This window comes from Gobius niger (assembly GCF_951799975.1).
Source record: "Gobius niger genome assembly, chromosome: 14".
Lineage (NCBI taxonomy): Eukaryota > Metazoa > Chordata > Actinopteri > Gobiiformes > Gobiidae > Gobius > Gobius niger.
In genome coordinates, this window is record NC_136865.1 from 15,679,279 (window position 1) to 15,705,596 (window position 26,318).

General features: G+C 41.4%; 1 protein-coding gene across 1 annotated transcript in view; it reads right to left on the reverse strand.

The window, feature by feature from the left end:
- The window catches only part of gabbr2 (gamma-aminobutyric acid (GABA) B receptor, 2), a 96,618-nt gene that overhangs the window by 56,850 nt on the left and 13,450 nt on the right, over positions 1 to 26,318 (reverse strand). Inside the window, exons 2-3 of the mRNA XM_079570669.1 lie at positions 16,377 to 16,514; positions 949 to 1,119 (exon numbers count right to left, since the gene is read on the reverse strand). Of these exons, the coding sequence (XP_079426795.1) occupies positions 949 to 1,119; positions 16,377 to 16,514 (309 nt within the window). The remainder of the gene's footprint in view (positions 1 to 948; positions 1,120 to 16,376; positions 16,515 to 26,318) is intronic.

Genomic DNA, 26,318 nt, shown 5'->3' on the forward strand with positions numbered 1-26,318 from the left:
GAGTAAAGAGCATTGATAAAGATGTGCTGTATCTTCATCAAAATCTGCATGTTCAGATCATTGTGCAAAAGTTCTCGATGATGTTTTGTTGGTTGATGTTTTGTTAGGATTTATAATCACTACATGTTACGACCGACACATAGGTAGTATTTAGTATATTTGCTCCAACCGAGGCCTAATGATTTAGAATAGAGCAGCAACATGCACTGAGCCTGATAGAATTGGATGAATCCTGAAGTATGGCAGCGGTGTTTGCCTATTTGTGAATCAGGATTAGAGGCCAATCTGGAGCAGGTTGATTGAATCGGGACGTCCTTCTTGCTGGCGTCCTAAGCCCCTTGGTGCTTTCAGGAAGAGCGAGATAAAGGGATTTGGGCTCTCTGAGACTTCTTACACACCTCCCAACCCCAGCTGCAGAACAGATTGTTCTCAACCACTGCCTCTACATCAGTGTTAACAATACAATCCTCACATTTTCTATTTCAGTGCATCTGACAGAGCGTTTTAACGAAACGCGGCTACAGTGAGGGGAGGTGGTGTTCGGGGCGACATTTTGAGATGTTCATTAGTGATTTGTTCTGATACCAAGAGACATGACAGGTGGCCACTTCGGAAGATATGCAAAATTATAATATGTTATATATTGTCAATGAAAGAAACCAACAAAACAATATTATAATGGTGTTTTCAGGATTAATCGCTTGGCTGTGAATGGTGTATAAAATGTGTATTTTTTAATGTATTTTTTTTAATCACAAGACACTCAAGTGGCATCGCTTGAGGACGTGTTGATGGAGTAAACTTAAAGTGAATGTTTTTTGGAGGCTCTGTAATTCTGCTTCTGATTGGATGAGACACAGACGGATATTTATGAAATTTTCCATGTACAAAACACTACAGACCCTAACTTTAAAAACAAAGAGACTGACAGAAAAACGCAGCACTGACCTCAGAGAAGCGCTGCACGTCCTGAGTGAGCGTCCCGACTCGACTCCAGTTGTAAAAGTTGAGGAACTTGACGACGGCTGGGTTCACGGCGTTGTCTGATGGCACTGTACGGAAAAAGTTGGGGTATTTCTTCTTGTCTGCCAGCACTGGGGTTGTGGCCGCGAAAGACAGCTGCAAATATAAAAGAGGATGAGTAGAATTACACACTGGTAGCAATAATCAGACCAAAGACAAGCAGTGGATTACACCCGAGTTAAGAAGGACAGACATTACAATGCGTTGTTTATGTTTTTGGTTGTGCTTTACAATCACAGCAAAAAAACAACTTCACCGCCTGACATTTATGGTGGCACTGAGGTCCTAATGGCAAATGGTGTCAAAGGCTAGGGCTAACAGTATATGGGGGGATATAAAAGCGAAGTGCTAATTTAATAAGCGATATGAATCAACGCAGGGTTAATTACACACTTTGCAGAGTTGAGCCAGAACTTGTGATTTCATGATAGTGATCAGCATCAGGATATTACAATCCGAAACAAGATACATTGGCGCATGTAAGGAAAGTGGACAGAAGCTTCAGGAGTTCAAGCACCCTCCTAAAAGTAACAGTATTTTGTAGCTGGAGGATTAGTCGATGTTTAAAACCAAGCATTACTCATACATGAATTAGATGTATATTTTCTAAAACACATGGTCATTGAAAAGTACAGTTAAAGGAAATAATAGATCCACACATCATCAATCTTTAGCTCAGATTCCTCTAAAAGCTAAGCCCGACAGTGTCTCTCTCTGCGCATGTTCCATTGTTCCCTCTCTCTGCTTTCTAAATGCTATAGATTTCTAATAAAAGACGTTGATTTTCTCAGACCAAAGTCCCTTCACGACTGGCTCGAGGACATGTTCAGTGGTCGAAATGAAGACAACCCAATAGCTGCGATGTGCACTTAAACTCAAATTAAAAGGCCGCAGAGCCGGTATTGCACAGGGCTGTCCGTTTGGAGAAGTGCTAGAGGGAGAATAACATAATTGGTTGATTTCACAGTGTCATGAGCATACGCCAGCCGCAACCTTTTGTTATTACAGCTTCATAAGGTCAGCTAAAGGTTGGTGATAAAACATGAAAACACAGGCCACTATTAGGCACATATTGTTCTCAAATTACATTATTTCTACCAGTGTACTTGTTGCTTCCCTCTGTCACTGTGGTAACAATATCAAAAGAAATGTGGAGAGGGCATTAAGGAATCAGTTTGAAGGTTCACTGAATGTAAAAAAACATAGCACAGACATTATTTTCTCCAACTCAAAAAGACACCAATTGCATCTGGGAAAAAAGAGCATCTAAGAACAACTGATAGCTTTTCCTTAAATTCAAGGTAAGACTGGACTACCTCTCTGCCTGAGTGAGGGGACATTTGACCAACAAGCATATACAAAGTGACTTTAAGGCTGCCCATTTTTGTCTAGGCAAAAGATTAAGACAACACCAAATGAGAGGAAGCTCCTGTGTATTATTCAAAGAATAGGCTTGTCTTTTTCTAACAGTGAAGGGGCTTTTTTCAAAGAAAGGACCAAAAATAGCGCGTGATATCACACATCTGAGAGTAGAGGCTTATGTAAGAGGGTTTTAAAGAGGGCCGACCCAAATAGGAGGGAGGAGAGGCCTAAACACAGTCACAGCCACATGTGCACACTTACAGGGATCAGGTTTAGACACTGTTCACTCTCACTAACAAACTGCAGGAGACATCAGCAGCAACTGTTCAAATATCGCTCAGACAGGTCACAGAGGGCTCGCAACGCTGAACTCTGCCAACCTGCTCTGCTCAAAGTCTGGGACTGCAAAACACAATACCAATTGAACCATTCAATACTCTTTACAAGTCAATTTGTAGTTTATTACACACAATGAGTTCACACAATAGTAGGCACATAAACACATTCATATACAGTGGTATGCATAAGTATGGGCCCCCTTTAACTTTTCCTTAACAGAACTCTGAGACCATCACAGAGCAGCTGAATTTGAACTTAGATTACACACAGGAAGACTCGATTTAGCCACTGGGTCAACATGTGATCATTCAGAAATCATAAGGCAACTTCTGAAAGCAATTGGTTGCACTACAAGGAAAGGGGGGCCTGTACTTCACACATTTCAGTTTTTTATTTATGAAAAAAAATCTAAATCATGTATAAATTTCATTTCACTTAACAATTGTGTGTCACTTCCACATAAAATTTAAATGAAATATATTTATGTTTTTGGTCCATAGTATGGCAAAATGTCGAAAAGTTAAAGGGGGGCCCATACTTATGCATACCACTGTACCTTCATAGCATCACAGCAACAGCAGGGATGCTCTCTGTGGTAATTTACATTCTCCATCTTGTTTTCTGGCCCAGGAGGGACACTATTGTACATGTTTTAAGTGGTAGCACCGGAGGAGCCAGAGAAACCCTACACAGACATAAACATATAGGCTCCACACAGAAAGGCCCCAAACAGTCTGGAATTGAACCCAGGACCCTCTGGCTGTGTAGTGAGTGCTGTCAAAAAGACATTATATCTACCTACCCTTTTAGATAGGCTACTCTTTTGACCGACTGCTCCTACATTAACTTGGTCATGCCTTCAACAACAACATACTTTGCACAACGTGGCCTTATTTACATACTGTACACTGAAATATATGTGCATGATTTGTCAGGGATTGGGAATCAATGGCGCATAAATTCACAGTAACCGCACGGCCAGCATTTCAAAGGCGCAGCAGTTTGCAGAAAAATAAGGATGCAAAAGAGCGGCTAATCGCCGTGACAGATCTAATGGCATTGATTGGTTCTAGAGGCAAATGTCTGCTTGGCCTTTGAATAATGAAGTGGCTACGGAGATGCCAGATAAATAAACACAAGCTTGTACTTTGTATACTGCAACCAAGACAGACGCGGTTTACTCTGTTACTACGGCAACACGGTTTTGAAGATGATCCGGTTCCCAGTTAAGTTTTACTTTAGGTCTAATTGCCTCTTCCCCTCCTGCTGTCTTTGGGAGTCATGTGATACTTATTTATAAAGACAGCCACAGCTCATGGCAAACACATCATTAGAGGAAGCGCAGAGTTGGAGTTTAGAAGGGCCGCTTATTCTGATCAATGGCCAATTAACTGGAGCTTTATGCCTCTGGTCGAAATATAGTGTGATTCAATGGCGCTGAAGAGTCTACCCGAGTTGCTGCCTACCACTATAATCCTAATAATACAGAATTGTGAGCACTGCTTGACACAAATTACATTATGGGAAAAAAATGAACACAAAATGCAAACAGTAAAGACTATCGTTAAAATCTTGAACGAGCAAAGGGAGACGGACAAGTCAATTTCATGTTAAATTAAACAATAACCAAGTACAAATGACGAACTTTAAACCTTCATCTAACTTGCGTAAACAAAATGTCCATAATAAAGGCACAAGGGGCATAGTAAACATTCTGCATTTGATAAATAGCTTCAGAATGAATTGTAACAATCCCAATAAGAGTGTACAGCAGAGTGACTCGAATGCGCCTGTGCAAAGTTATAAAAAGATAGGCTTACAAACCACCGAGGATAGTTCTGAGCAGCTTCAAACAGTCATCCCACCCATGCCTATTATGCACCCATCTATCGTGCTTGGCCTCGGGACCCCGTGTGGAGTAATGGCAAGGTAATAGCGGAGCTGTTGATCAGGAAGCGTGGAGGTGGTCCCGGGCCTTATTCAATATTCAGGAGAGGCATTTGGAGCGCCAGTGGGAAGGCCCAGCTGGAGTCAGATCCACACCAACACATCCCGATCTCATTAATACAGACGCGAAAGGAAAGGGAGAACAGATAAATCTGGTGGGCTGGTAACAGTGGACCCAGTCCCAAAGTCCCTGTCATCTAAAAAAAAAAAAAAAAAAAGGCTGTTCTACAAGAATCCAGCATCTATAGAGAGACTTTTTCTCTTGGGGCAAGTGGTTTTACAGTACTGTATTGATGTTCCTCCCCTGTGCATTACTCGTTATGTGCTGATCTACGAACAGATCAGGGTGTAACTACTAAGCCGTATTTTTTAAACTAAAATAAGGACGATACATGAATTACTTTTGGTACACATTACCAGAGCAATAGCTGCACATTTTGCATGTTTGATCTATCAGGGCAAATGCATAAAAACAATAGCATGAATGTACTGCACGATAGCCTAGTGCTAAAGCTACAAGGAACAGAGCTTTTGCAGGCCACTTTGCAGGCCTCAGTAACTTGAGTCGGCCTCCTGGCTTTGATAATTTGCCAAGTGTCTCTCCGTACTTATAATCCATTGAATGGCCCAAAAAAAAAGTGATTAAAAAAGCTGGCAATTTTATTACAGAAATCACTCTACATTAAAGTAAGCTCCCATTAAACTTTGCTCAAGAAAGTGTGTAGCCAAAATTGTATTGTCGAAGAAAATCAAGTATAGCTGTTGAAAATCCCAACTTGGTCAATGTATAAAAGTCTTGCAATCCTGTAGTACCCTGCTCAGCATCTGGATTGGCCTGTGTGAGCAGTTATACGTGCAGTGCAGCAGAATGAAGGTAGAAGCTTTCATCCAGCGCTCAGGTATTTCAAACCAGCGAACACGGACATCTCACCGAATCACGCAATGCTCCCGCTACAAGAGCCAAGGCTTACACTGCACACCTCTGACAGTAAAACTGCATTTCCCTATTAGACTAGTGCACAGGCACAAGGCAAGATGAGACAGATGAACACTGAAGAGACAGGTGGGGGAAGAAGGAGGCAGCCAAGGACATCACTTAACAAACTGTAAACAGAAAAGCTACAAACATCATGTTTATTTATAGTAAACTCTTCTGCATTGCAGTACCTTCGCCAAAGAGTATTAGCTGATGGGCGTAAACTTGTGAGATGTGGAGACCTCCCCCGTGCATTAAAGCGCCTTCAGTCATAGGCATAACATTGTATTAAAGAAGCTTTGCTATGTGCATTTATCAATATGCCATGGACAAATGGTCACACAAATACTGAGACCCTAATGTGGGACTATCTAGAAAGGACTGCCCATTGTTGACATTCCTTATGGACACCTCCATCTATGGCGTGCATCCTCATGGTGTTTTACTTGCCCCTCACAAACGCATCTGTTTCCTTTGACATAACATTGCCTCGCAGAAGCCTTTTGCGACACACTTATCAATATTTTCTCTCATTCAAGCGTACTGGCATAATTGGCTCTCTGTTCAACACCTCTAGTAGGACAATTTAAACCTCCCCCTGTGGAAGCAAAGTACCACCTGCTGTCTCTCTTCAATATGGGAGAACACTAATTTGTCCAACACTAGGCACCAACATTATACATGTGTAAATCAAGAGTCAAAGGTCAGATATGTAGCTCTGTAAAATGTAGCTCTATTCAGAGAGAAACCATGTCTGGTGTTGCCTATGTGTCAAATGCAACATGACGATAGATCAATAGACCTCAGCTGTCATAGAGTGCAAGGGACATTGGCTTAAACCTCTATTTTTCATGAGACCGTCTGTCGAACAGCATCCTTGAGGGATGGAGAGAAGCACCACAGAGACATTTCTACAACTAACAGGAACAAGAAAAAGTATATGATATTGATCCAGGTCAGTGGGAGTGTGTGCTGGATATCGACAGGACAGGAAATGTTATGAGAAGTTTATGCCCGCCGAGTTTTTCCCATCTCAAGTATACTTTTTAATTGTCGTTGAAGTTAAGAAACCTAGGCAAAATCATTAGGGTTTTTATACTGATGCTGCCATTGATTGTTTGGAGTAAACTGTTTCAGATCTTGAAATTATAAAACCCTTTGAGATAAAGTGAAAACGATGATATTTAAACAGTAAAGACGAATATGTATATGAGAGTTTTGCAGCGCTAAAGTGTCCGTTTACTTCATGCGCTAAATTAAGTAGGAATTGTGCAAGGGAAATGCAGTTCTTCCTAATTTAATTTTCACAACATATACCATAGACCAGGGCTATAATAAAAACTTCTCATAATAATGTAAGGACATTTTGATGGACAGCCTGTTAGACCTACAATGACTGCAGTTACACCTTGGATCTTGTGAAATCCTCTATGAAGCTATGTGTCTCTATAGCTATTCTATTTATAAATGGAGATTTGATACCATAACCTGAAATCTCTTTGTGCTGCCTGCTGCTGCCACTTGGCTGGCAATGAATGATTAATGAGCAGATGCTGAACTGCAGAGAGCATTATTGTATTCCTCTCTCTCTCTTCCTTTCTTCCTTCCTCTCTCTCTCTCTCTCTCACTTTCTCTCTCTCTCCCTCATTCTCCCCCTCCCTCCCTCTCTCTCCCCTGTCTCTCTAACTCCCCTCTCTCCATAACTCCCTCTCCCTCATTCTCCCCCTCCCTCTCTCTCTCCCCTCTCTCTCTAACTCCCCTCTCTCCATCTCTCACTCTCTCTCTCTCCCCCTCCCTCTCTCTCCATCTCCCGCTCTTTCTCTTTCTCCCCTCTCTCTTTCTCCCCCTCTCTCTCTCCCCCTCTCTCGCCATCTCATCTCTCTCTCCCTCGCTCCCTCTTTTTCCTCACCCCTCTCTCTCTCTCCCCCACTCCCTCTCTCCCCCTGTCTCTCTCTCACTCAGACTCCCATCGTCACTCTCTCACTCACACACTCTCTCTCTCTCTTTCTCTCTCATGAATGTCTCTTACTTGGAAAGGCATTTACGAACACTAAAATTTGGTGGACAGCAAATAGTCGCACAACGGACAGTTTCATATTCTCAGTTATCAATTGATATTACAAAAAAAAAAGGTCAGAAACAATGGTAAGTACTATGAAGAAAATAAGCATACTCTTGAATATGGATTTGTGTAACAAAAGTGAAACTATCAATTCCTTTAGGGTGATTTTTCTCTGATCTATTGTTCACAGTTTTCTTTTTTTCTTTTTTTGCTGAGAGCTGTTGCGAGTGCAATACTGCTTTCTAGATTATAGATGGGCAGCACAGGGAAGCCCACACACAGGCCATTCATGTTGTGAGTGGGCAGGCACAATTCACTGGAGCCAGCCTGATTTTACAAATTACTATGTTTAAAGTTGGCAGACACTGCACAGTTCAATTTTCAAGAGAACACATTTATAGTCCATGTGAGAGGGATGCTGATCCAATCACTTCATACGTGACTATCTACCCTTGTTTTTTGTATCTGTTTATTTTCATGAAATGTGGGGAAATTATAAATATAGCACGGACACACAGAGCAACACACCATGTAGGAGACTCCTTCATCACATATTTTACTGAGGAAAAACTTTGGCATATAATTAGCTTTAAAAAACAAAACAAAACAAAAAACACCTACAATCTTTTCTGGGGCACAAGATGCAGAGAAGATCTACTGGAGCATTGACTGCAAACAGATTCATGCGTAGGTACAGACTCTGTTTGATCCTGAACTCTAGGGCCACCTCACTTTTCTACAGGCTGTCCAGTCTCTTTACTCTGACTGGGAGTGTGTGCTGGTGAACACCATCCCTTTCACACTACAACTACAGCCCCAGGCAACTGTTAATGAAGTGCTTCCAAAAACTGGGAACATGTGCCAGATGCTGGTGGCATTAGCCTGAGGACATTCACAGAAAAAAGTTTTCCCAGAAGCAGCGCTGCTAATTAAAAACATTTATTATTACTGTCAATGTCCTCAAGTCCTGGAGTACCCTAGTCAGGATGTGATACCGCCCACGTGTGTATCAGGTTCCATGTTACAGAAATAGTCTCAGGAGTCACACAAAGGGCTTATATTCAATAGAATCTATCTGTACAATTAAATATGTAACCAGAGATCAACTTAGAAATGATTCAGATGTCTGAAACCGAGCTGTTTAGCATGTTGTGCAGTGTGTTATACAAACATGAATCCTCTTATCTGGACTTTTTCTATTCACACTCCAGACCCAGAGACACTTTTCCTCTAATGTCTTTAAGTGCTTTTGGGATATCCACCAAAAGTATTAGAACACATGCCTCAGAGGAGATCCCACTTTATGTTTTCTCTATAGAAAAGAACGGAGAATGGCAGATTCCTCTACATTGTTCAACATCTGTTCACTCATGGGCAAGTACTCTAGTACCCTCCCACTTGTCGAACACCTCTTTGCCATGCAAATATGAATTGCTTTGTTTTTCTCCTATGATATCCTCATGCAGCCCCTTGGCAAAAGGCAGTTTGATTGAAAACTATTTCAGTCACTGAAGGCAACAGGGACACAAAATATGGCAGATTTCCAACTACAAAGTCAGAGGCATATGTTGGAGGGAGGTACGTTTTATAGCCTTTCTGTTTTTACAAACCAGGAAGAGACCATAAAAACATCAACACAACATTTTATTACCTGCTTCATTTCAACTAGAAAGAGTGAAAATGCATGATACAGATTCTTCAAACCGGGAGCTGTATGCACCTCCCTGGAGCTTGGCTGCTGACACCTCCACATGCACATCAAAACACAGACATGTCAAAAGACATTACCACTGTTATCCTTACTATTATCCTTTTGTCTTTGTCCATCACTAGAATCTCAGGGTATATACTCATAATACAACACTATTGAGAAACAAAACACATGTTCATCTCGACCAAAATCTATCTTGCTTTGATCATAGAAACATACGTTTCTAAAATACCCCATAGCACTAAAGACAAATGTTATATAATATTGTATTCATGCTGAATGTCGGTTGAAGGTGAAGATATGAGATGGAAGTATTCCAATATAACACCAATAATGTATAATGACACATTTCAAAGCCCAATAAACACAATCTAATGTCATTTGAGCCCTGCAGGTAAAGGCGAACGTGTCTGCATTCCACACATTTCTGCTCGTCTATAGTCTAACCGTGATTATATAGAGCCATATGACGCTCGGCTGTGGACGTGTCCGCCATATCGATGTTGCACTCACACTCAGCACACTGCATAGATATCTCATCTACACAACACAAGCTCCTCCAAGGTCTCTCAATGTGACGAGTTCTGTCCGCACACCTTCCATTGCATGAGCTCTATACAACATGTCATTGGCTTTTGTCTTTGGATCCTAGATAGATGTACTGTAGTTTTCTTTGATTTTTGTTTCGCAGGGAGAAAGCTGGATGATAGCAGCCGTGTTACTGCACACTATCAGTCACTAAGTTGTCTAAAAAAGAGCCATCATGGTATTAACACTGTTTAGAATTTAATATCTTGAAAAAAAAAACAAAAAAACATTTGCATCTTCTGCTTGTACCGTCTACACTTTGCCGTTGTCAGAATGCCCTTGAGCCGTGCTTGTTGCTTTGTTGCTAAATAGGTGGACACGTGCCAACCATTAAGAGATATTGTCCCCTTGTGATCAACAGTTTGGTTGCTATGAGCACAAGCACAGAGCAGAAGGCACCTTGAACACCAAACAAGCAATGTGTCGGCTCAAAATGGAATATGCCACTTCTGAAGTAGTGCCCTTGTTGATGCAGTTGCAATGCATGCACTAGAAATTGTAACACTAGACATACGTAGTAACTGATGTATAAGTTAAATTCAAGGTGAACTAATCCAAATTAAGTTTACATGTACCCCATAACACACATCACTAATGGAAAAATGATCACCCCAGGTTCGAAACTGTAGCTATTCAGTTTTGGCCTTAAAATGTATGGTACGATGTCAAAAAAAACAAAACAGCCACATATCTGAGAAGTCAATGCACTCTGCGCTCAATATAAGTTATATTCAGTGAGACCAACTGATAACTGCATAGCAGAAGGTCACTCTATTGAACAGTAAGAAAGAGGCGCCTATGATCTTGCTATAGTAGTTATACAGAATGTGTTCAGGTCTAAAGAAACCCGTCTCCCCATCTTTCAGCGCTTTCTTTTTACTCTCACACTTTTCAATTTCCAGACACCTGCAGGGGCCAAATGGCAAGTTCAAAAAGGACAGTCATTTTTTTTTAAAGTCTATCTCCTGTGCTGTGTGTACAACATGGGCGATGGGTGGGCAGCAGTTAGACACCAAGACCCCAAGGCACTAGTTCTACTTTAACACAGTTCATGATTACATCTAGTAATTGCACAGACGATATAGAACTCCAAAATAATCCCGAAAGGTCTTAACTAGATTATGTCTATGACTGACATGCAGTTACTTTCAACCTACACTCTACTTTCCATTAGTTGTTTTGTGGTTTGCTTTCTGTTGTTCAGACCTCTGCCATCTTAGGACTTGGGGAAAGCACAAAAAAAGCTTTATCCCCATGATGTGAAAATATCTGTTAGAAAAGCAGAGGTGTGTGTTCCAGGGTTCAATGCTTACCTCATAATTAAAACAATTAGACTGATTACTCCCACTGTTGTTTGCCAGTGGGAACAGGGACCACAAGTGTCTGGAATCAGGGCTCACCTCTGTAGCGGCTCAAGAGGACTGTCAGGAGCACCAACGAAAGCCACTAAGACATTTCTCTGTGTGTGTGTCTAAATGTCCTATAAGAACAAGTGCCTTTATGATTATATAGCAACCAAAAGAATGCACAGGAACCAGGCCTGAGACATGGAAAGTCTACTATGTGAATATAGAGGAGAACAACGGGGGGAGAACAAAATGATTGGTGACCTTGGAGTTCATAGTTTAAGTTTTCACACTGGGCCAAAACTCACACCAGCCTGTCTTTTCATCAATGATTTTTTTTTTGACATGTTCTCTTAAAAAATAAAAACAAATTGATAGTGGGAAGAATGATGGTGTGTGTTTGTTTGTGTGTATGTGTGTGTGTGCGTGTGTGTGTGTGGTGAGCTTTGGCTTTTGAAGAGTGAGCAAGTGGGTGGGTAAAAAGGAGAAGAAAGTGCTGGTGGTTACTTTCAATTATGTCCTTATCCATATTTAATGCTGTTTATTGGCGCTAAAGGTCATGTGCGCTGTGTTTACGTGTGCTTCCTAACACAGCGGGGGGCTGCCAGCGTCCCACTGGTAATGGCGCAACTGTCTCTTTAAAAATGCACATTGCTCCGCCACAGGAAGCGCTGACCCCCATTGGTGTTAACCTATCGTGCAGCAAATATCAGGTAACCCGAGCCAATGAGATTCCACCGCTCACGATCATTAACTTCCTGCTCAGCCAGCTGCAGCGAGGGGCGCCATATCTGTGCCATTTCACTCACCGAGAAGTGATGAAAATGCAGCTTCATCTTTAGTGTGTAACTAAACTAAGCAAGAGTACCAACTGTTACAACAGTAGCTAAAACAGTAGTCTGAAGAGGAGTTGGGGATTTCAGTCAACCCAAAATCAGCATTTCCTTATTGCACACCAAAAAACATGGTGACTATGTTAAATTGGTTTGTGAATTTAAATTGCATTATGTCCCCGTCAGTAACCATGTCTGTCTTTCAAGTGCTAAACTAAGCCAAGATTTTTGGTGTCGAAGAGCGAGGCAACACTCAACAGAGCCAACACCAAGTTGCTTTCAATACCACAGGGGTATTTCTTTCTTACTTTAATGCTTCTACAAGCTGAGAATGTATCTTCTTGAGAACACTCTGCCCCACTTTCATATAGTCTTTGGCCCGTCAGACCAAAAACCAAGATCTAGTGGTTTGGCTTTCTGTTTAGCGAGCAGTTAACAGCAGAAAAGACTATGTGTGAAGGTGGAGGTGTTCATGCAACAGGCATTCAAGGACAGCTGATCTTTACTTTGCTCATATAAACTAGTCTTGCTTTGTCTCTCAGGCCCTGCTGCTTGCAAACCACTAAAAGGATTGAATTAAAATTTTAAACAGAGCTGCGCCTGGCTTGCGGCATCTCAGGACATTTATATATAAAAACGTACTTTTCCAAACCCAATGCACTATGAGTCATATAGTTTTGACTGTCGGGAAAACCGTTCCTCCACATCTGCAGAGATTGTCTATCAGTCATAGCTGTGTTGACAGATCTGCTTAACAGTTAAAGAAACACACCTTGTTTGGACTTGCACAACCAGCCAGCATGTTTGATCATTTGGATAATGAAGTTACAGTGTTTTTTTCCGGAGACTGGACTTATCCATCTTGTGTGTCTGATCTTGCATCAGACGCCAGACACTCATCTATGGTATCTGCAGCCCTAAGTGCTTTCAACATGAACAATTGCCATGATCAATGGTGTTCAAAAGACACAAAACGGCTGTGAAACGAGTTTGATCCCACTCCCTTTCACTGGTCCTTGTGTGTTATATTTTGTGGCAGTTGTGGGATGTCTCCTCCCTGACACTGGACTGGGCCTATGGATACTACAGCATATGTGGAGAATGAATGGAAAAGCCCTTAAAGCACTCAGAGCTATACAAGAGCTCTCTCTCTCCACTTTCGCTGTACGCTTGCTCTGGTCGGGTCTCCCTCCTCCTATGCTCTCAAATGTTTCAGATATTAGTGAGCTGTGTCAGACAGTTAAACTGCCCTGTATCGATCCTCTGCTTTCACTCTTTCCACACAGCCACATGGTTTTGATGGCCTGTAATGGAGCTGATCCCCTTTGATGTCCAGTTTGAAATGATGTAATGAAAGGTTAAGAAAGAGACTCACACAAGAGTGAAGATAATAAGAAGAAAGAGAATCTTAGAAGCTCTTTTTAAATGAGTCGTGACAAAACGCAACTCACTCAAACCACTTTCAATCACTCCATACTTGGTGGTAATAAGTTACCAAGTAGACTATTCAATATACTTGGCCACTCCGCTCTACCTTCTTTCTGAATGAGTCCAGCGGGAGCCACTGCTCAGCCACGGTCTCCTGAGTCCTGTCAAAGAGCCAAACACAAACCAAACAGACAGGACAGACATGCTTTTATAGCATGCAAAAGATAGGCTAAAAAAAACAATTAAAATAGATCCGGGGCTTTTGAAAAAAACTTCCCGGCTTAAGCCCCCGAAGCCACTCCTGGATCTGCCACTGTAGCAAAGATAGAAAATGTGTGTTTAGCCAGTCTTGCCTTTTGCTACAAGAGCGAGAAAAAGCTTCTGAAGATAGAAGCAAAACATCCTCAACTTAATCAACCCATTCCAGGCAACAATGTTGAAATCCCTGCTATGACCAGTGGCACTTGTAGAACATGTAGCTCTATAGCATGCTGATTTTAGCAACTGTCTGCAATTTGTTTATAAACGTAGGGTTTTAAAGAAGTACTAGAGATTCATTCAATCCCCAGAAGCAAAATAAGTCAAAGCTTGTGCTCTCACTGAGTGCCTATGAAGTAGCATGTTTTCTCAATATGATACCAACAGTTGCAACATCACATCCAAGCCGCTAATGGTTTGCATTCAACAAATGTTGTTAATGAGCTAATTACTGTGTTTTTTTTGTTTTTTTTTCCCCGAGACGGCATGTATTCTGCACTGGGAATAGGTTTGTGAAGCCGACAGTTTGGGCTGTGACAGTCCACGAGTACAAGCAGCATTTATGACAAGAACATCTGATTAGCTCTTGCATATAATTAATATCCTCTTTGTGCTTCTGTTCCCTTTAGTACAAGATCGAGACAAGTTGACATGCAATTTTATCTTTGCAAATAATATATCAATATTGTTCTTTTGAAACAAACATTGAAAACAAGCACATTTTAATATACAATTATTTTCATCTTTGACTAATTCAGGTAGATCCCTTGACTTCTTTCAGAATGTTTATTTTGTTCACTTCCTGAGCACTCTGAGATTTAAACTTTCAGGCTAATTAAAGATTGATGAAGTACACAGGAGGCTCTGACGTAAGCGAGGCAGAATACGACAGCGCTGCGTATTACATGTTTTATTAAAAGATTCTCTGAACCACACTTTGAGGGTGAGGAAACACAAATGGCAAACAGAGACCTTGAGCTTGTACAGATTTCAAATAAAGACAAGGTGGCAGTGATTAAAACGGCCTTTACCTAAACGGCTGGTTAATGAAGCACAAGTGATCAATAAAGCAAGAATCCAAGAAAAACAACTGCAAATGCATGTCGATATCTAATTCAGCTGTTCTTTATGGTGATAAGTCTAAATGCCTTTCTTGTTCTGTGAATCGGGCAATAGAAAATTCACCATTATCTTAAAACTACAGTCACTGTCTTTGTATTTCAGATAATGAGAGTCAAAGCGATTGTGAAGCATTATACACTCAATGATGAATTTCAACAATGAAGTAAAGTGTAATGGGGCCAGCGAGTGGCAATGGGGGTTGCCGCAGCGACTTCCTGACAGTCATAGAGCTATTTACACAAAATAGAGCGCAGAGAGCACACAGAGGCAGAGAGCCACTCAAGTTCACCAAATACCAGCATGCTCGGTGGGAACAGATACCTGTGCCAGCTCCTGTTTCAAATCTGTGCCAAATGCTTTCTTACCAACGTCATGCGAAGAAAACCGAAGATTAATTACGCTGGTGCTGAAGAGAGAGCTATTGTCTGGTGAAAATAAATATTGCAATCAGAAGCATTTGTGGCTGATGGAAACTCACAAACACAGCTGCCTCGCGCAATGTTTCTTACAATCCCACTTTTCAGCTCAGGCTGTGTTTGCTGCTGACACCCTGTTCCTCTGTCACTGCCTCCATCCATGTGGTGCCATCTGTCCATCAGCCACGGACACATCCTCCATTTTGGTCTCAGCCATCGTTTAGCACAGCTCAGCACTGGCAAAATGTGAGACGATGCACGCAAACGAAGTGAGCTGATGAAGATAGCGGTTCAACTTCAGATAGAACCCTCCTCATGCCAAGGACAAAGATCAAAAATGTGCTCCTGGCGGGCACTACTTTAAAATGCCATCTGTTCATTTAGGGGCCCCACAAATCAGGCCATAGTTAGCCAAACATTAAGTGTCATTGCTCAAAAATGGTTCAGTTAGAAAATAACACAAATTATACCTTACAGTACAGGCCTATCACAAGCATGTAGAAAAGAGCATGTTTTGTGCAATGACACAAAGATCAATGAAACTTGAACTAAACTTGAAACTTGCATTAAAATGTTGTACAACACTCTGGCATCAAACCAAAGCTCTTGGTTGTCAACCAGGTGATATTTCGTTTTTATTTATTTATTTTAGTGTCACATGATTTTGTGTGTCTCTGATGTTAAGAACAAGCAGAAGTTATTTTGAGCTCAGTGAAGTTGCCTAGTGACTAATTCTCTCATAAGAACACAGCCGTCTGTATCTCAGTTATAAAATGTACTGCTTGAGTGTAACCTGTAAAGACAAAGCACTGTGTGCACAGACCTGCACATACTTTGCAGAGAAGCATTAGTTAAAATACAGAGCGAGTCTACTGTACAAGTGTACCTGAATGCTGACTGTATTCAACGCACGAACAAGCACAGGGATGATCTCAAAGATGACCAAAGAAGACTTGCCAACTCACCTGCACCAAGTTCCATCCCTCCAAGGACTCTGCGATAATGGAAGTCACAGATGGGCAGACGCCTCCAAAAATCATCAGGTGCTTGGGGCCGTAGCATATGGCATCAAAAAAGGCCCGCAGCCCCTTGGCATTGTCACACTGTGGAGAAAGAGAGAAAACTTTAGATAATTTCATAGGGATATCATGGCAGTTAATTTTCAGTATTGTATATAATGTAATGTGTGCAACTGATGCAAATGACCTGACATTGAATACCATTTAACTTGGTATACTCTGGGAGCACGTTCACCCTGTATAATTGCAGCCCTGTCTGTATACATGTATTCAAAGTCTCATGTAAAACAATGCAACACTCAAGCTGCAGGCCACCGCTCTGATCCCCTGCTGCAGAATGCAGCCAATTCATGTCACTATAGCAACTGGAGAAAAGAGTGTCTAAAGAGAGAGAGAGGGTGGAGTGAAAGAGAAGAGTGTAGGTTTCTATTGATTGCTACATGAGCTTCTGAGTGAGTTTTGCTGTGATTTCCTGATTTCCACAGTGTGTAATGATATTCCTATCAGCAGTAAACACTTCCCCCTCAGTATTCTATTATAGCCGCTCAGTTCAGGGTGCAGTGCAGCTGCAGATAGACACTGCTCCGCTGAATGGCAGGTGTGCTGTGTGTTTATGCCTCTGACACGGTCCATCTCATCTGGAGAGTCATTTGACCTTGTTAGCCATCGGCCGGCAGCTGAATGAGATTTCCTACTGAGCAGTACAGTGGGCCTCTGCTCTGGAAACTGAAAAAAAATAATCCAAATGTCCTAATAAGGCATGCAGGAGTGTTGCATTACACCATTTGTGAATTCACAAACACATAAGAATCCATCTAATACAGCTCACGCTGATTTATCTAAACCAATCACTGAAGGTGGGATTTGCATTTGCCTTTATAGATTTTTTTTTAATCACAGAATAACACACACAAAAATTAAGAAAAAAATAATTATAATTGTTTAATTATTAAATGTTTTATGTATTTGCTTTTAAGGCAGTTTGTTGTTTTGAGACTTGGCTGTGATTGGCTAAAACAAGGCACACTTAATCCAACCTGCAGCAAATGCTCCGCTAAAGGTTCGTCCTCCTCTCGAACGATTCCAGGTTGACATTCCAGGTTAATCAGACAGTACATGTAATCAAGAGTGTTAGAATAGACCTTTCATTTAGCGCTTAAGAGTTTAATGTCAATAAAAATGTATTGGGTTTTCCTAACGGGAAAAAAAAAGTACACATGTCCATGGTTTAGCGTCACACAACCAAATCTACCGTAATTCACAATATACCGTAAATGGTTGCAACTATGAAATTGGTTCAGTACTAGTTTTGGATGTGATGAGACAGAGGTTTTTAGACAGACCATCTCTTATAGAAAAAAGCAACAGACAATGTAGGAAGAGGTTTTGTAAACTATGTTGTGTCCTCAACCATAAGAGGGAAATGCTAGTCAGACATCAAACTTCCACTGGTTTCCATGCAACAGAAAGTGTATGTGGGAAACTAAAGCTGTCACTGTATGAGTACAATGGAGCTGGGTGATATCGCAGGTTTAAGCTGATTTATTACGCTCCTGACAATGTTGTGTAGGTGGTAATGTCCCTCCACTCTCTTCATGGCAGATAAACTACTTTACAATTTCATAAACACATCCAGCAGGCATGTGAGCCTGTCTGAACACGTCCAGGACAGCAGAACTCCACATTCAGGAGGCTATGAAGCTTGTGAAACCAAACAAGAGGCAGTCAGCGCTTAATCATCTTTATACTAAAGCTGAACGTGTGGTTGTTAGTGGGAGATGAAGTTGGCTCTTAACGATGAACAGAACAAGCTCCATCCTGTTTGACTTCAGATGGGCACGCATGCACACAATCTGCGAGAGCTGCTCACTGCGTTTTGACCACTGAGTTGTCATGCCAACGGTGTGACAAATCCACACTTTGTGCACCAGATATGGATGTCGCTCCAGGACTGTGTACAGATGGCTAAATTTAGACACTAATTAGGCATGTACTAGCACTGAGACAATAATTGTCCACTATTCTGCTTCCAAAATGCCATAAGCAAAGATAACAATAAAACACTGATGAATAAGAATAGGTTGCAAAATAAACCAAAAATATATAGGGCATCAAATAAATGTTTTTCAATCAAAGTGAATCAGAATATAATTAGGCAGCATGTGTTCATTTCCCACTCAGAAATCTAATTCTGGGCATTTGAAGGCCATTTGGAGTGAATCGATAGGGTTAACCGCCACAGTAATCAGTTTGGCCCAGTTGAGAAAAAGCCAAATCGCAACATGCAGCGTGCACAGGTGCAAAGCATAACAGTAGAAGAGGGAAAAGTACAGAAAAGCTCGGTCTATAAACTGTAATTTAGTTGCAGTTACCACAGCAGGGTATGAAGGCCTGCCTCTTTGTGCTCAGTGCACATAGTCATAAGTCATGTAATGTCTCTTTGTCAGCTTGACATTTGGAGTTTGCTCCAGAGCCCTTACCTTTCAGCGAACATTAGTGATGGGAAAGACGGTCCCTGCTCCAGACATTGTCATTACATTTGCTTCACAGTGAACTTTATAGAAAGATGCTCCGAGTCTTTCTTATTGATTCATCACCTCACAATGACGTTAGCCAGAGATAAACTGTCTTGTACTGCCACAAAGTCAAATTATGTGAATAGCTACCAAAGTATCAATACTTTCGGCACTGACAACTTTTTCCAGACTGAATATCAAACTGAAAGAATCAATACTTTTTTTTAATCAAATATGGGTTAGGATCTGGTATGTGCGACTGAAGCAATATAAAAATTTAATGTGCCGCCCAATTCTTTTGTTCTGCTGCTCCAGCGGCAAAACAGTGTAATGTGTAATACTTGTGTTTTTGTTTTCTTTATTTCCACCAAAATTATGCATGTAGCGAAATCAAGTCAAAAATGAAAACGCTGGTATTTTACATCACTAATATCAGTAGTAACCATTCAGATAGTTAAGAGTTTTGACTTTTATGTTTATTATGTCCAATAAGCCAATTCAAAATCTTTTTTCTGCATGAGATTTATTGCTAATGATATAATCCACATTCTTGTATAGTTTTATCATTTTTGTTTTTCTTTCTTCTCTTATATAGATAGAATCAAAGCTTTTATTTCTAAGATGCTTATCTGGTTGAAAATGTATCTTAAATTGTGTCTTATATTTTTAACACTTTTATACATATTTCATACATAAGGTAGTTCCTTCCCTGATGACTTGGCTGCAACAATGCATTTTCCCCATTGTGGGACAAAAAAAAATCAGTACGTACATTTTCAGTAGGGATTAACAAAATCAATAATTAAATATAATTAGACAAATGTTGAAGAGAACATAGAGATTCTTATGTTATGGAATGAAAATGAGTTATGATGAAAGCATGTAAATGTGCACAGGGGACATTTACAACATCAATATTGACTAAACCAATATGGATGTTGCAAAGATGTGTCTTTAGGCCTGTATATATGAAACATGACCCACACCAGAGCGGATGTGCACCGAGTTAACTATGATGAAATGCGTTGTTAGAGTCACAAACATGGGCAGCTGCACCTGTCCCTGCTTTAATAGCAAATTACTGCACAGAAAACAGCAAGCTGAGACCCGGCGCCACACAAACGTTTATCCATGCAGAACACTGGGCTGTAAGCAACTACCACTGAGAACTAGAGGCACGAGCAATCTGCCTCTAACAAACAGCATTTACTATGACAAGGCTATCAGCACAGAGGAAAAGAGCCACCTCTACAAAACCACCTCCTCTTTCCTGTCTGAGGATGAGAAATCTTCTATTGCTGAAGGTACAGGCCAAGTCACAGCTATGATGTATGCACTGGTTTAGCAGAGAATACCATCAAACTGTGTTTCCGCAATCCAAAAGTTTGGATGAAAGCTCACGCTAGTATAATTAGTTTGTTTAGTAGTTCATTTATAAATGCATTGAAACATTTTCCATGAAAGAAAAAAAAGACTTAGGTGTCATGGTTTGTGGTGGGGTGAAGAAAAGAAAACCCAAAATGCAAGACTGCAACAAAACTGGTGATGTTTAATGACGGACGAAAACTAAAATAACAAAATCTAGAAGTAACCAAAAAACTCAAACAAACCGGGGCTGACGCAGACAATGACGCAACAAAGGACAAGGGAAACACAGGGGTATAAATATAAGAGGAAACGGGGCACAGGTGAAGCACATCAGGGCGGGGCAGGCAGGCAACGAGGGAAGTAAAACAAAATCACAAGAACAGAACACATGTCAAAATAAAACACAGGACTAGACCAAACACAAGAAAACATACAAAAACAGGGGAACAAAAGACGAATCATGACATTAGGAACGGCAATATATCTATAATTACAATGAAAACCACTGTGGCATGTTATGTCATGACGTGAAAGTGCACCAAAAACAGCTAAAACATTCTACTGACCATTTGGGGCAAACTGAACAGAAGGAGGACATTCAGATGAGTGACAAGCCAAAGGTTGTTGTATGGAGAGGACACACTGTACATTGGGCTGTTTTTCCTGCCTCTTGTTGCGTGGTGAGTTCACAGTGGAATATAGGGATCCTTTTAGATGCCCTGACACAGACTGATGGCAGTTTGCCCTGTATCTGCATGCTGTCTGGCTCCAATAATTGCAGTCACTATATCTGCTTCCCGGAGAACTCAGATGGCCGTAATGATAACTGCTATACAAAAACACACGCTTTGAATTACACTCAAAGGCTAAAAATGATTTTAAGCAGCACACATTTACAAAGCGTAAACAATTAAGTACAGAGAGCCCGTTTAGAAATAAAGACAGTCAACAGGCACCATTGTATCTGTGCAGGACCGAGAGCTGTGTAAGCCTAATACAGACTGTCCGAGAGCATCTGGAACACGGAGCACTGACCAGAGCGAGGTGGGACCAAAGAGGAATCTGAACACACTGCAAGGAGTTTGATTATCAGCTCACTATCTAAATCCTAGACAAATTTGTTCGTTTGTCTTGCTTAGTCAAAAACGGAGGGTCTGAGGAATAGTTTGGATTCGAGCGTTTGGTGCTCAGATGGAGGAGGCTGTATCAGAGTGGACGGATTAAAAGAGAAAAGAAATTGCTGATTTATGAGAAGAGCCCGCAGACAAGACGCTGATGTCGTTCAGCGTATTGTACTTTTCTCACTAAAGCAAACACCCCCAAACACACAGGTCGAACAGTACCATTGATCAGCTATTTTCCTTTCTGAAGTTATTAGGGCCTAGCATTCTAATTCAGCAGCTTCAACACCTCTCGATGTATTTGTAAGTTCATAATCTGGAGGATGCTTCAACTTGACTGTGCACTGAAGGGATCATTTATCAACACAGGTGCCAAATAGCGGGTGAAAGCTGAAAAATTAAATGTGCTATTTTGGTGGCCATGTTTCACTTAATTTACCATTTTGTGTGCGTTTATTACAGCATCAGGCCCATAAATCTAACATATAAACAAGACAATGCTGCTTGAGTGAAAAATTGATAAATGACTCTGCTGCTGATCCACATTTGCACGTGCTACTCGCTTTACACATGAGCAAACGGTAAATGACCCCCTGAGTATTATGGATTAATAGAAACTGAAGGATGCAAGGGAACACTGTGCTGTCGTCGCTGCTACCACTCGATTGGTGCAGCCATATTGACTGTGCTTTATGCCAGCAGAGGCAGAGGCACACAGGGCCAGATCAGTGCATATTTAAGCAGCAAAAGGATGTGCCAACACTACACACACTCAACCATCAGAGCCAGACAAACCAGGTGGTCAAGACAGCACAAAGGTTCTTTTCCGTCACAGATGGACTCTCCATTTAAACCTTTCCATGCAAGTGGCTTCCCTTAATGATGAACAGCTCAGTGGCTGGTCTGAGGTGTTTCACAGTGACAGAAACGGTGAAGCTGTCTGCTTGTTTGAGCGGCTAGCTAACGTATAACAGGGTTACCATAGAAACCGAGAAAGTGAAGGTGGAAAAAGGAGGGAGAAAAGGAGCAAAGGCTGGAAAGAAAATTAATTTGTGTACAAGGCCATGTCACAAAGAAAATTGCATTCTTCGTTCTGGCGAGGCCAAAGGAGGAGCAGTCTTAAGTCACCTGAGAGGATTTTGAGACACAACAGTTGCAGGGCAAAGAAATCAAAAGGTATATGGATAAAAAAGAGAGAATACTAAAAGACAAAGCGAAAGCAAGAAACAGGAGTGACGCACCAACACTGAAAAGATCATGCGAGTGATGCTCTGCATGTCACAGACACAGGAAGATTTCTCTTCTTTGTGCCATGACGACTTGTCTGAATCCGCGCTCCTAAGTAGGTCATGGAGCCTTTTCAGAGTTTTACTCCTCCCCATGCTGCATCAAAAATGCATAAATCCCCACACAGTCTTCCTGCTAGCAGCTTCCCAGGCTGGTTAAAGCACATCTTTAGTGATTTTAATCCCATCAAAGGTACTTCAGCGTGTATGTAAACACAACATGGGATAAAATGCCTTCTCTGGGTTATGACAGCTCATCTCACATGTTCCAATGAAGCAAGATCTATGGACTGAGTCCATAGTTACATCCTGGTGCCTGAGCACTGAGCCACCCAAGAGACTCACTGCAGTGTGGGTGCTCAAGCTGGGAAGTCCTGAATTATTTAGTTACAGCAAAATACCTGTTCTAAAGGATTTCTTTCACATGCATATGGGTGTTCATTTTTCAGATGGTTTGTTACTTGTATAGATATTTTAGAAATTAGTTACAGCATTTATAGTTTTGGGAGTTTGTAGTATCTGTGTGGGACAGCTCAGCTCTGTGCTCAGAAAAAAACCCCGATGCCAATAAAAGTAATACAACATTACTTTCCAATCATTTTTACTGCAGCAAATCAGTAATATTCTATTGTCTATTGTCTATCGCTGCATTTTGCTGCTTTTGGCTCTAAGATCAGACTGGATTATCTAAATTATAATGTTGGGCAAGTGAAATTGAGTAAACGTATAGTGTTGGTTACAGAGCTAAAGGAGGAACAAATTAGGCCAAGTTTGATTTATAGTAATTGTCAACAGTTTAGACAGTTCTTTGTGAAAAGTAGTTGGAAAAAAGCAGAATCCAGTCGAAACAATGTGCAGAGGATACAAGAGGAGTTATTTATTTCAGGAAGAAGTCATCTGATAAAGTCAAATTCAGACGATACTTCTGTTTCCTGATCTGCAACACGACTGGTATGAGCCCTATACCAGCGGCTCCTGTCTTTGTGCACTCCGCGGCAGAGCAGCTTCTTTTCATCCCCATCTCCTTGTATCTCACAAGGACCAGTTGTGAGGACGCTGCTGAAACAAACCCACCCTGAGGCCTCAGCAGAGACTACTCTCCTCACAATGGTCGCATGATGTTTACTCAAGTGAAAACAGGGATATCCTCAGCAGTGCCTGCCTCGGGTGGACTCCTAATTGCCCTAGCACAAATAGGCCACAGTAGTTCATCACAAAACAAGCGAACATGAGCACAGAACTGTAGTGAGCCTGCTTCCTCTTTAATCCTCAGACTCCAGAGCTGCTCTTTCAGGATGTGTTTAACAGCCGCAGGCAGCACAATGATGAACAAATGCAACAAAGTAATAAGGTAAGAGAAAGTGGGTGGGCACCTAAGCCAACAGTGCATAATAATAATAATAATTTGCAAAGAGAGTATGTATAGCACTCTTGCTTCTCCAACACACGGCCCCCACCACAGAATTATTGCTTCTAGTCAGATGGGATGAGGGTTGATCAGGTTAGCCACAAGCATGTATACTCTCAAAAAAAAAAAAAAAACACAAAATAGACAGTTTCCCTGAGGGGCATTGATGTAAATGTGTACACTGTAATTAACAGTAAGAGGCAGATGATACATTGTGGTAACCTCAGCAAGAAAAGAGCTAAAAGAAGAAGTCACAAATGAATGTTTGCGGTGCAGGGAGGGATACAAAGGGCGCTTTGATGTGTCAGTGAGGACAGCGCTGCCCTGGGGGAGCCCACAGAGCCAGAAGGCCTTTGATGAACCACCTCTACTGGCTGTGATGGGATAAAACTGACCCCCTGCCCCATAGGTTCAGCTGATGCTCCGATACAGGTGCTTAATAATACAAGCGTTCAGGCACATTGAAAGCTATGACTGTTCTCCTCTTCCAATATTCATAAGAGAATGAGATGGGAAGCAGGAATTAAAGCCATCTCTCAGCTGAAGGGTTTCATGTGGCTTACGCTATGTAAAGCAGCATCACTCAAACGTATTTCATCCAAACACTATACACTGATTAGCTTTTCTCCATGTTAACACCCAACAGGGTTTTGCATGAGCTGATAAGACAATATGGAATGTTTTGATAAAGCAAATGCACTGGAGGAGAAAATATTCAAACTTGCTCTTTATTAAAAATGGCCGTGGTCAGGTGGATTTGAGGCACATAGTGTAAGAGAAAAAAATAGTAAAAGCTTTAAATGACAGAGAAAGCAGAAAGACGAGGGCCACAAATTGCAGCAGCGAGCGTGACAGATAAGGCAAGAGAAGATGAAGAAAAGGAAGAGAGAGGAGCTGGGGAGGAGGTAGAAAACTTCTATCAGAGCTGCGATGATGATGTGGGTGGGAGGCAGAGCGTAGGCACATTCATGGGAGACAAGAATGGAGAACTGGCATCTGACTCTCAACCAGCGACATGCAGAAAGACACCAACACAAGAGAGCCACCCAAAAGCACTAGCCCCGCATAATGGCCGCCGCACTCATTAGGACAATGCACACCTGTGTACACATGCGTAGGCAATGGGCATGTTTACAGCGCGTGTGAGTCAACTGCTTCACAATGCAAAGTGGATTGTTAACCTCCTCATGGTGGTGGTTGTAGATAATAGACGATTCCAAGCTCATTATCTCAAAAACACCGATGGACAAGCGCAAACCATTTGTGCATTCCTCCACTGGTCACCAAGGCAATGGTTTTTCACTCTCATCATGTGCGGTCAGCCTGCAGCTCATCACCATGGTAACAGAGAACCTGTTGAAGGGGTTGACTGCCTCAGTGTTTGGGCGAAAGCTCGTTCTCTCTCCTGGTATTTGGAGCGTCTGATTCATGTAGGTGAGCATTAACGTTTTTCTGAGACTTTTTGGCCATTACGTGTTCCCGTTCATGTGCGGGTAAGTGTTTAAAGAAGGGATGTCAAGCACATCGTCTTTGTGTATTCGTTCTGTTTGCAATGTGTTTCTCTTGCACATTTTTGATTCGCTCCAAAGTGCTATTGATATAAAACGGCCTATTCATAGATTTCAATGTATTTCTTTTGCAGATAAAAAACACTAAATCATTTAGACCCACCTCCCCCACACTCAATACCTTTAATAAATGCAGTGAACGTGAGGCAAAACAAGTTGCAATAATTGCATAACAGTGTTGTGTGACAAATAGTATATAGTATCTTTAATCTTCTAATCCTATGAATTCATATGGAGATAAATGAGGGATTCATACACACCAGAGATACATACCATTACATATGTGAATACAGTACACTGCAACTTGCTTTCTCCTCACAAGCTATGATGGCCCTTTAAGGTTGAGTAAGAACACTGTGTGCTCCTCAGAGTCTTAAGACTGGTATCAGTCAGCGTTGCCTCAGGCCTTTCTGTGGATTAGTAGTAGATTCATTCAAACAGAGATCAAGTGCTAGTCAGACTATAGAGCCTAAAATAGTCTACACAATGCACGGTATATATAGATTGTATGACTAATACATCTGGCAATCCAAACAGTCAGAAGTCCAGGACAAACAAATGGATTGGGTCATTTCTGACATCAAATTTCACAATACCATGATGCCACAGTATAGAGTGAAG